Genomic DNA, 11,852 nt, shown 5'->3' on the forward strand with positions numbered 1-11,852 from the left:
ACCCAGTGCAGAATTTCAGGTTAAACCCAACCAGTCCAATACTTGGGTGGGTTCCCATACTGATTTGTCCTCGTTAACGACAAAACCCGCGTTATACAAATCCCCCCTTACAGCTAGGGCCTTAGTGCGACAACTTTCTCTATTCTGGACAATCGCCCAACCATCGTCCAAGAAGATGGCTATACAAAGACCCTGTATTCTCCAATACTTTTCTAAAGGCTTCAAAACCTTTGTGAAAACGTAAGGGGCAGAGGAAAGACCGAACGGGAGCACAGTGAAAACATAAAATACTTCGTTAATGGAATCAGACGCCCGCCATGAAAACCCCAGAAAAGTTTAGTGCTCTTGCGCAATGTCGATATGGTGATAACCGCTTTTTAAATCAAAGGAAAACATGTACGCGTCTTTTGCAAAATAAGCCATAGCAATTTTCCAGTCCTCGTACTTAATGCTTTGCTTAATTAATGACTTGTTGACATGGCGCAAATCAAGAATTAACCTCTTTTTACCGCATGGCTGTATAGAAACTGACAAGGGATTTACAACAAAAGGCTGCTCATTAACCATATGCACCCGACCAGAGTTAACAAGCTCAAGAACAGCTTGGTCCACAAAATCAGCATGAAGTCGAGCTGACTTATTATTTCTTAGCTTTACGGCCAACAGAAAACTGATGAACGGCAGCCTGTAGCCGTTTTCAATAATAGACAAAATAAAATCCGGAGCACCTATAGATCTCCAGAAACCTAAATTATTCTTCATATTACCCTTAACACTTAATGAATGTCCGCTTTCAAGTTCATAATTCTGTGTAATTTGATCTACCTGCGCCAAGTCATCTTCATTGCTTTGGTTGAGTTGATTGGCCTGCGGTTGGCTTGTTGTAGGAGATTCCTGGGCAAGAATTGTAGCTAGAGGACTGGTAACTTCCCGGCCAGAACATGGATCTACAGTCCTTGGCCCAGTGTCCAAATTTGCCGCATTTGAAACAGCGAAAGAAGTCGCCAGAAACGTCTCTACGGCCTGAAAGATAAAAGCAATGACGAAACCTGTAGTAAATGGGAGGGGGGGTGGGTGGGGGGCGTAAACCAGAAAGATGAATAAACTGTATGGAAGTGCGAGCGTGAATGGTACTCAAGAGACAGCGGAGAGTATAAATACTAATAACTGGCATATCAGGACATCCATGCAAAACAGAATGCACAATAGTGGGTGCGGCAGGTGTGAGACGAAAACAACTGCGACTAATTACTTGGAATAACAGCGGAAAATACATTTACGTTCTAATTCGCTTCGCTCAAACGAACGTAAATCATTTTACCCTTAAATTCCCGTAATACAAACAAATCACATGAGAAATATGGTAGGATGCGCAAGCAGATCCAAAACACATACAAATATACAAAGTAAAGAGGGGGCTCTTTTTCTTACCACGAAAAAGCTGATTATCAACGCCCAAAGCAATTCTTGGTTTCTTTCCACGATCACTGGAGAGTTGTTCGTTTTGAAACACCCATGGTAATTTATACACAACATAGGGTTGACCAACTCATCAACGAGCTCTACCGTAGAAACCACATAGACGAAATCACTAAAAAATGGCTTTGTGAAACGCCAAAACCGCCTCGCATTCCAGAATTCTACACCCTTACTAAAATACACAAACCGACCCCGGTCAGTAGACCAATAACATCAGGGTGTGAAGGCCCAACAGAGAAATTATCATCATTTGTTGACAAACTACTTCAGCCTATTGCAAAACAACAGAAGTCTTATCTCAAAGATTCAACAGACTTCATTAATTTCATAGAAAAAACGAAAGTCCCAGCGGACGTTATACTTGTTTCAATGGACGTAACGAGCCTCTATATGAACATACCACAAGAGGAGGGAATCCAAACAGTATGCAGAGCATACGAAACATTCTACGTAAACAACCCTCCCATCCCAACACCACTACTAGAGCAATCGCTAAGGCTAATTCTACAGGAAAACTCATTCCAGTTTGCTGGGAAAAACTACCTCCAAATACATGGCACAGCCATGGGCACAAAGATGGCAGTAGCATTTGCTAACATCTTCATGAGTAAGGTAGAAACAAAAATCCTAAGCCAAAGCGCATTTCAACCGCTTGTCTGGAAACGATATATAGACGACATATTTTCACTCTGGACTATAAACAGGGATGAAATATTACAGTTCATTGAACAAGCAAACAACCACCACCCGACAATAAAATTCACGGCTGAGGTTTCTGAAATGGAAACGACATTCCTGGATACGAACATTTCTAAAGGCGAAAGATTAAAAAAAGACTCAGTTCTTGATGTGCGTACCCACTTCAAGCCTACTGAAATGTTCCAATATATACACTTTACTTCATCCCACCCACCGGGAGTTAAAAAAGGTTTCATCAAAGGAGAGGCTTTAAGACTTCTCAGAACGAACTCTTCTAAGAAAATATTTGAAGAGAAAATCAAAACCTTCAAGTCACACCTTATTGAGAGGTTACCCAGAGAATCTTATTCAAGCAACCCTCTCTGAAGTGAACTTTGAAGAGAGGAAACTAGCCCTCCAACCAAAACAGAGAGAAAACAAACGAATCTTGCCTTTTGTCACACAATATCAACCATCAGTGCCAAACCTAAAACAAATCCTAATGAAAAAATGGCATTTAATAGAACAACAACCATTACTGAGCGAAATCTACAAGGATCCGCCCCTTGTTTCATACAAAAAAGGGCATTCACTCAAAGATATACTTGTGAGAGCCAAACTATAAAAGGCTAAAACACGCGCTTGAGAGTCGTGCAGGCCTGTCAACCCCATTTTACACGGCTCGCCGCTTCTCTTGTCTTCTTAAGATGCTTTTCATCTTCAGAGCCGGATGCAGCTAGTCCGACTCCTACTTGACTACAACCTGCCAGCCGTCCCTACTTTTATCAGCGATTTTTATCAGCTTCTGTCCCTTACGAATATGTTGCCTGCCTTCTTAGGAAAGTTTTTTGATCTGCGACAAATTTGACTCGATGCTTTCACTTTCGGTTTCAATGCTTTCAAAAATGGCATCTAATTCGGCATTAAGCTCAAATTGTTTCTGGTTACCTTTGAACTTTAGCTGTACAACTTCTTTATCTATCTTCCTCCTTTGTTCGATTTGCTTTCCTTTATCTTCTAATTTTTTCTCAAGAAAATCCTTAAACATGGAAAAGACTCGATCAACGGCTGCTGAGTTGCCTCCACTATCACCTGAAGATGTTTGGCCTACTTCAGCCGGAACAGACGAACCTTCGCTCTCTTTTTGGTCATTGGGCATCACACAAATAGGAAAACACAAACCAGACAGATGAATAAACTGTATGGAACCGCGATCGTGAATGGTACTCAAGAGACAGCGGAGAGTATAAATACTAACAACTGGCCAATCAGGACATGCATGCAAAACAGAATGCACAATAGTGGGTGCGGCAGGTGTGAGACGAAAACAACTACGACTAATTACTTGGAATAACAGCAGAAAATACATTTCAAGGAGCATGGCCTGATCACGTGTGTCAAAAGTTCAAGTTGTAGTTTCCCTAGGGAGTTAGTGAGATTTGATTGATGACACGACACGTTCTCCTCTGATTGAAACATGTATTTGAGTTGGGAGGTATAACAATCAGGGGCCGACTTCTCGAAAGCCCCGTAAACTTTTTGGGCCCGAAAAGCCATTTTTAGTTGATCTGTATCTAATAATGGAGGAGTCTATATGCCTGAAACTTCTTGTATGAAGGGAACCTCTGTCCATATTAAGAAAATGCGAATAAAACAGCTCTGTAATCATAGGGTTCGAAACTTTGCTATGGCTCTCTGGGTGCACAAAGTTTCCGGGGCTTTCGAGAAACAGGCCCCAGGTTTTTTCCGGCTATAGACATGCACAAAATTAAATAAAAACTTCTTTTTTTCCTTTTTCTAACTTGGGCTATTTCTGCAAAATTTTTGAAATAACATGATTTTCATTGTTGTCTTGAATTTCACAGATCTTGTTGAAACGTTATGGAATTAACTCTGTTCCTTAACAAAACATACAGAGATCAGAAACCATAAAGTTTAAATTTCATACAATTAAATATTTCTAACGTTGCCGTTGAGTCAACTAATACTGGGAGCTTAAGCAATGAGGATGATGTGACTGCGACTGCGACTGGATTTATTCCTTTTTTAACTCATTTATATGTGCACAGCCTAGTGAATGAGTTGTTGTGGAGGGCTGGATTTGTGGACAATTAATTGCGTGGACATTTAACTGCATAGATGGAAATCGAATTGAAATCAAATTAGCGTAGGCGGAAATCAAATTCCCTCTGGCTCACAATGCATGCTGGATCCATGTACTCTTATGGCAGCCATTTTTTCAAGGAGTTCTGCTTCCAGCTGTTTTGCTGTCCTTTTGGGTCAGTAACAGTTGCTTTATTGTGCTTTAAATACCTGAGCTCTAAAGCATACAGTGTACATGTCAGTCATAGCGGCCTACAGTCACACTAAAACCTTTATAGAGCTCCCAATTCAATCAGACTTGATGGTCGCTGCGCAAAAATCCCATGACTCAAGTTGGCGATATAGTCTCCGTCAAAGCCGGACTTATCTCAAAGTCAGAGGTTGAACCTGTGTTTTACTATAAGCTGGACAAAACATTCAACAAGGGTGAGACCATAATCGCAGATTCAGGGCTTGAAATTGTAACTCACTGGTCCCCAATGCGACCAAAAATTGAGCACTGGTGACTAAATTTTCAGAACTGGTCGCCAGCTGGCGACTTGCGTTTTGTCCGATAACTAAAGAAAACCGCGACACAACTTTTGTTTTTAAATCTTTGTATTAGGAAGTCAATTGGATATGGTAGCTAGTATACAACTCAAAATTGAATGTATTTCGACACGTCGATACTGCGTTCACGGTGCGCCATATTGTTTCAGTGGCTTCTTCCAAAACCAGGATCATAGGCACACTTCAACACCATGTGCTTTTCATTTGCCGTGAAAATGGCGGCAGATACCAATCAGTCGAAGAAGTTACATGAGTTTTTACTTGTGGGGAAAGAAGATTCAGCCAAAAGGTTAATCCAAACTTTGAATCCCTCGAGGAAAGCAAGTTGAAAATAAAGAACGGCATTTCAAAGAAGTAGCGAAGGGAAAATACACAAGGACCCATGTTTGTCTCAAAATGAAAACCACGGACTTAAAACTTTTTATGCTTCACTTCATTTAAAATGACTATGGAGACAGCCATCACCTTCAGACCAGAGACATATCAACTGAGAACAACGGTAGCTTAACTAAGTGTTACTTGTGTTGTTTCTAATTGTTTTTGCTCTTCAATTGTGACTTTTCTTGCATCCAAAGTAACATATAAAATCGTGTTCTTGTGTAAGTCATTTATAAAATAAGTTGGTGACCAAAATTTACGATCTGGCGACCAAAATTTTTCCGTTAGTTGCCCACTGGCTCCCAGACAAAAAAGTTAATTTTGAGCCCAGAGATTCCACTAGCGCAATGCGCCTTACATTGTGGGGGAAGCAATAGATAAAGTTGAGATTGACACATCATACCAGTTCACTAATTTGAAAGTTTGCTTCTTCAATGGAAAATACCTTAATGCTTCACAAGACTCAAGCATTGCTGTTTCTGAAGCTATTAAACTTTCCCCCAACAGTGATGCAGCAGCTGCTCCATTGAAGCCCAAGGCGAAAGAAGTTCACAAAATCACAGGACGCATCCTTGCCATCGATATTAACAAACAGCATGTCTGTGTAAACTGCAAACCTCGCAACGACTACGATGAAGACACCCCCGATGACCTTATACAGTGTTTCTCCTGCAAAATAAGCACGCTTAAAGAAAGCCTCCCAGTGGATGTATCAGCATACATCATTACTACTGATGAAAATCAGGAAAACTTGGGTAGGTTTTACTGCAACCGAGCAACCCTGGATGGCATGTTTCAGTCACTTGTGGAAGTTGAGGGATATAATATCAAAACAAAGTCAAATAACATGTTCAGGAAATTAGTAATCCAAACTCTCCTCTTAGTGAAACAAATCTCATTTCAGATTTTCATGGAGGACAAAAAAATTAAGTCAATGAAGATAATTAAGTAAATATACTGTCATCCTCGCTGTCGCTGTTACTAAAATTTAATGCCATACACCTTATTCCAAAATGGCAGCCAGTTTATTATTCTTTTGTTTACATGGCAATTAGCCCTCTTTGCCTCGTTAACATGTACAAAATACAAAAGAATTTTAAAGTGACAATGAGGCAAAGAGGGCTAATTAACATGCAACCAAAAGAACAATAAATTGGCCGCCATTTTGGAATAAGGTGTATTTAGGCAAAGAAGTTTGCGGCTTTTCTGATCCTCACAGGATTTTTCTATTCCTTGGAATGTTACTGTTGTTGATAGCAAGTTATTGTTGTTGATGATCACAAGTTATTCTTGGGATCAAAGAGGACAAAGAAATTAAGAGAATGAAGGTAAAGAACTAAATATAATTTGTCATCCTCACTGTTACTTTCGCTATAATTTAATAATGCCACTTAAGGCAAAGAAGTATGTGGATTTTCTGATTCTCACAACACTTTTCTTTTCCTCAAAATGTTGTTGTTGATCACAACTTGTTGTTGTTGATCGTAAGTTGTTCTAGCTATCAAACAGGACAAAAACCCTGTAAATGAAGATATAGAACTAAATATACTTTGTCATCCTCACTGTTCCTGTTATAATAATTTAGTAATGCCTCCTAAGGGAAAGAAGTATGCAGGTTTTCTGACCCTCACAAGACTTCTCTACTCCTGAGAATATTATCGTTGTTGATTGCAAGTTGTTCTTGCGATCAAAGACAACAAAGAAATTAAGTTAGTAAAGATAAAAAACTAAATATACTTTGTCATCCTCATGGTTGCTGTCGCAATGATTTAATAATGCCACTTCCCGGGATGCTCCCTTATATAAGCTATATAGGTGTGCTTCCCCAAACAGTATCGTTTTTGAGCCATTTTAGTCTGAAAACGGGTATGGATTTTGGACATTTTCACCTGAAATTGGGTATTTTTTCCTGGATTTTTGCCATTTTTAAGAGTCTGGTCTGAAATTGGGTAGAGAAAATTGCATACTTTGGTCTAAAATGGGTAAGTATTTAAACAAGTGGGTCGCACACCCTCACCACAAGTTGTTCTTGCGATCAAAGACAGCAAAAACATTTCGTAAATGAAGGTAAAGAAGTAAATATACTTTGTCAATAATGCCACTTAAGGCAAAGAACTTATGTGGCCTTTCTGATCCTCACAACACTTCTCTATTCCTCAGAATGTTATTGTTGTTCATCGCAACTTGTTCTTCTTGTTGTTCGACCATAAGAAAAGTTAGGGAGGGACTGGAAATAAAATAAATAAATAAATAAATAAATATACATTTATATAGCACCATTTTCCACTAATTGTCCAGGGCGCTTCACAATACTTTAAGGTTAAAATCCTGAGTTTAAAATCCTAAAATTAAAATCCTAATCCTTTAAAAACCTAAAATCCTAAATCCTAAAAGTTAAAATCCTAAGAATTAAATATGCTATATAATGCAATTAGACTACAAATAAAAAGTAAAAACTACAAATCAAATGCACACTTAAAAAGATAAGTCTTAAGATTAGCCTTAAAAACTGCCTCTGATGATGAAAGTCTGATCTGGAGGGGTAGTTTGTTCCAGAGCCTTGGTGCCGCCACGGAAAAAGCCCTTTCACCATACGTTTTAAGATTTGCTCTAGGCTCATCAAGCAACCTGTTGTTTGAAGATCTTAGTGTGCGACCAGAAATATTAAAGTGCAGTAGTTTTTTAATGTAACCAGGGGCCAGTCCATTCAGAGCTTTGTAAGTTAACAAAAAATAAAATGAAGGATTTTTATAGGGGGCACTGTTGCAAGCACCAACGTATAGCCCAATTCTTTTATATATCACTGGCCCACTTGCTTTGTTCTACTGCCCACTGTTGTTAAGAAACTAACCAGAGGTTCCAAGAATTTTTGAAACTGCGAGGAAAGCAAACAAATGGTAGTATGTTTCACTTCTACTCACTTTCAGTGAAATGCATCACTCCAAAGCCCCAAAGAGCTAGTTCCCTGTGTGCATTACCGTATCCTTCTACGCAACCAATTAACCACCCCTACTCATTTTCAGCCCACAATTATGAAGATCCATGCACACAGCATACTTATATGAAGCTCATAGCAATGCATCACACTGCACACATTCATGTATTTCAATAAAAGTAGGCAAAACTGAAACAAACCATGAACTGCAATTACACATAAAAACTTAATCTCATCCCTCAAATAATATGAATGAGTTGGCTCACAGAGCCTTTGATTTCTAAAACTTGGCTCTAGTAGAAGATTTAGGAGTCGTGTTGCAACTTGATCCAGAGTAATGAAAAGTAGGTTAATTCAGACAGCTATTCTTCATAGGAGCCAGAGAAATGTGAAGTTATTTAAAATGCACAAACTATCTTGGCATTCTTGTCGTCCTAGTTTGATTAAACTCCAAGACACAGCATAGCAGATTGTTTCCCCATATCTCTTGTCGTGCTTCCTGTTTGGGGTTTTGGCATACCCTAAAATAGGTCAGTATACATGGTGTTCAGTTAAAACCCTTTTGGGTGGCCTTCGGGTTCGCAAGAGACTTTGCAGATATTTTCTTCTGTAGATAATGATAATCAAAATAATGTGCAAATGTGTGAACAAAAGTAGAAAATTTGCCCCGTTTACTAGCTCGCATTCATTCAATTACACCGGGTGTGTAAAGAGCTACTCTGACAACTAAATAATGAACTGCTACTCTCAGAATTAATTTAGGCCATATGATTGGATGTTGCTAGGCACTATTCATGGTAAAACAATCAAGTTGACATGTCACTCTTTCCGATCATGTTCATTGTAAATGGAAACAAATCAACAAATGCAGTAGCCTCACGTAACTTCCAGTCTCCAACATTTCAAAGAAACTAACGATAAAGAGGTACGTAAGAAAATTTATTGTTTTAGCAAAGTTAGGGCTAATAGAGAAACAAAAACTAATGATATGCAAATCAAAAACAAAGCAATGCGTTGAATCGATTGATGATTAAATAGGCCAGTTTGCTAATGGAAATATTTTCTAGTTCCATTCCCTTGTGGGGGCAAGAAGTGATCACTCAGCCAAAAATGGCCTCCTTAATTCATTAAATAGATCATATTTTGTCCTCACAAGGGACTGGAGCCAGCATTAGCAGAATGGAGTATTCATGAAAATCGATTGTTTAGACGTGATTGTAAAGTTCAGTCGAACAAAGTCATTTATACAACTGGCATGTCCTTTATGGACCTACAAATGGTAAAATATTACATAAAATAGGTCAAGACAAATACATGAAGTTATTTTAAAACATAAGCTAGATTTGCATTACTTTCATCAAAGTTATGAGGCAAGACCAACATATCATGCATCCGGCCTCTTTTTGCAGCCTGAATAAAAAATTGGACGAAGGAAAAGAAGAAATTGTTAGTTTCTTACATAATGTGTATCCAGTTAAAAAACGTAGCAAAACATCTTACTTTGACATGTCAATACAAACTGCCGATGGAACACTTCAATAACATGAGCCACAGGAGAAGCCCAATAAAACTACGCTATGAAATTTTAGAATTGAGAAAATAGGAGATGCAACAACAGTACTGATGAATAACAAAGTGCAATCAGAGCCTACAGAAAAAATAACATTTGCACAAATCTAGTTACAAGTGCCGACAACAATCAATTGATTTCAGCTGCAAATACTAATCAAATGATAACTATGGAAGCCAAACTTGTTCCAAGATCAGCAAAGAAGAAAGTGAAGAACAGGATGGGGAAAAAGTCAGGGTGTATGCCTATCTTGTAGATCCTCATGCAGCCATCAAAGTAACTCTATGGGAAGATTTCTCTGAATTTATCGGAAGGAAAAACCTACAGCTTTCAAAACCTTCAAGTAAAAAAGGAGTACAACTCAAGTTACATTTATTTCAGCACACCAAAAACCAGTTGCAAAGTTACAGAAGTTGAGCCATTCTCAGAACCTCTAATTCATCCTGCTGAATGACCACAGTCCTTTACTACTACTTGGTGTCTTAAGTTTCACTGCAGATCAAGCCTGCTGCAACTGTAATAAAAAGCTCGTCATAGAGAAATCTCCAATACTAACCTGCTACACTTGTGGGCTCAAGCAAAAAATGAAGTCCACCATTCAACAATGCTATGTTAAACTACTAGTGCAGATTCAAGAGTTCAGGATTACAGTAACCCTGTTTCAAGATATCCTTTACCATATGCTATTGCCACAAGCAAAGCAAGATCTTCCCATGACTGAAGAAAACCTAACCTCATTTCTTCTGGAGTCAGTTACCAACTATGAACAGCATAACTTTCAACAAAAAAACAAAGATAGTAGTTTCTATCAAAATATGAATTACATGTCAGATTGAAGAATTTCCTGTGACAAATTTTATTACAGGAAATTACCACTAGATAAACATTTATATACCTATGTTTCGTTATAGTGTGCAATAAAGATTTTGTAGACACTTTTTTTCAGTGAAGCAACCGTTTTTCTGAATGATAAACATTATTTACATAAAGCTGTGCTAGTGGTACTTTTATTTCTGTACTGTAGTACAGGTTATTTCTGTACCTGGCTTTGACGGCACAGCTATCGGAATGATGGATGAAATGCGAAATTACTGCACCCTTTCGGCCAGTGTCTGAGGTCTTATCTTCTCAATTACCTTGGTTCATAGCCAGTACCACAGCCACCCTCCCTAGAGTACTGTTGCTCCAATTATTCATTGTACTGCAGCTGAAAGGGAAGACGGATGTTTGGAGAGTGATCAGGGAATGCCTCCAACCAACAAAGTAAGAACAGTTTCCACCTTACAAGGACTTCAAATAAAGGAGTTGCTTAAACAATACCAATTACACCTTGGAGGAAGCCGCAAGAGTTTGCCAGTATTGACTCTACTATGGGGCTTACCCTAAAACTGATAGATGCCATAGTGTTGAAATGTGAGTACTTGACCTCAGCTCAGCACATTTTTTCCATTTTTCCCATATGGGAGAAGAAGCATGCTGAGGTAATAATACACATAATAAATGATGTGTGTGAGGAATACTAAACAATTGTTTGTGTTCTCAAGTGGTTGTACAGAATTATTGCTCACCTATAATGATATGCAAGACACTTACAAACACTACATTTTGTAACAACCAGTTCAAGTTCAATTATGTTTGTATCATCTAACTTAAATTGGCTGCCACAAAATAGTGTTTGTAAGTGTATTGCATGTCATTAATCAGTGAATAATGATTTTGTTAAATGGACATGATTGTTCAGTGTTCCTTTCGCACGCATTTTTATGTAATTTTTAAACAGATGACTGCAACTCTTCCACTGAGGTGCCCAAGTCTGTGGATTTACTCCAAGCCATTAGGTGAATTGCCCAAGCCTGGGAAAACATGTCAGAATCGACTATCAAGAAATGCTTTATAAAGGCTGGTTTTCTTTCGGAAAACAATTTCTAGTTTCATTTCCTAAGGAACACCTAGAACTTGATCCATTCCAGGAACTAGCAGATAGTGAACTGGTGCAGGTGAATTCATTTTTGCTCAATGCAAGTTTTGGATCTGGCACAGATGCACCTTCAGCAGGTGAAGCCTTAAAAGCAGATTCTACTCTGCAAATGTGCGCCAAGATGACTGCTAACTGGGAGGAGGAACTTTTCTCCAGTCTATCTGTAGCCTCCTTTCAGAATT

General features: G+C 38.6%; 1 protein-coding gene and 1 pseudogene across 1 annotated transcript; one reads left to right on the forward strand and one right to left on the reverse strand.

The window, feature by feature from the left end:
- Positions 1-311: 311 nt before the first annotated feature.
- LOC145500059 (uncharacterized) lies at positions 312-4,831 on the reverse strand. Its single transcript, XM_081479559.1, has 4 exons — positions 3,018-4,831; positions 2,283-2,290; positions 1,432-1,562; positions 312-1,023 (listed from the first exon to the last, which is right to left on the reverse strand). Exons 1-4 carry the CDS (start codon positions 3,536-3,538, stop codon positions 337-339), a joined length of 1,347 nt encoding a protein of 448 aa, XP_081335685.1. The 5' UTR covers positions 3,539-4,831; the 3' UTR covers positions 312-336.
- Positions 4,832-9,326: 4,495 nt separating this feature from the next.
- LOC145499410 (uncharacterized) lies at positions 9,327-10,511 on the forward strand (annotated as a pseudogene).
- The last annotated feature ends 1,341 nt before the right edge of the window (positions 10,512-11,852 follow it).

Source organism: Orbicella franksi, chromosome 10 (genome assembly GCF_964199315.1).
Source record: "Orbicella franksi chromosome 10, jaOrbFran1.1, whole genome shotgun sequence".
In the NCBI taxonomy this organism is placed as follows: Eukaryota; Metazoa; Cnidaria; class Anthozoa; order Scleractinia; family Merulinidae; genus Orbicella; species Orbicella franksi.

What these genes read in the sequence shown, in the direction of transcription:
- LOC145500059 (XM_081479559.1), bottom strand. Translation starts at nt 3,538, where the DNA reads ATGCTCCTTGAAATGTATTTTCTGCTGTTATTCCAAGTAATTAGTCGT. An exon ending in TGATAATCAGCTTTTTCGTG is followed by an intron (nt 1,024 to 1,431) that starts GTAAGAAAAAGA and finishes TTTATCTTTCAG; the next exon opens with GCCGTAGAGACGTTTCTGGC.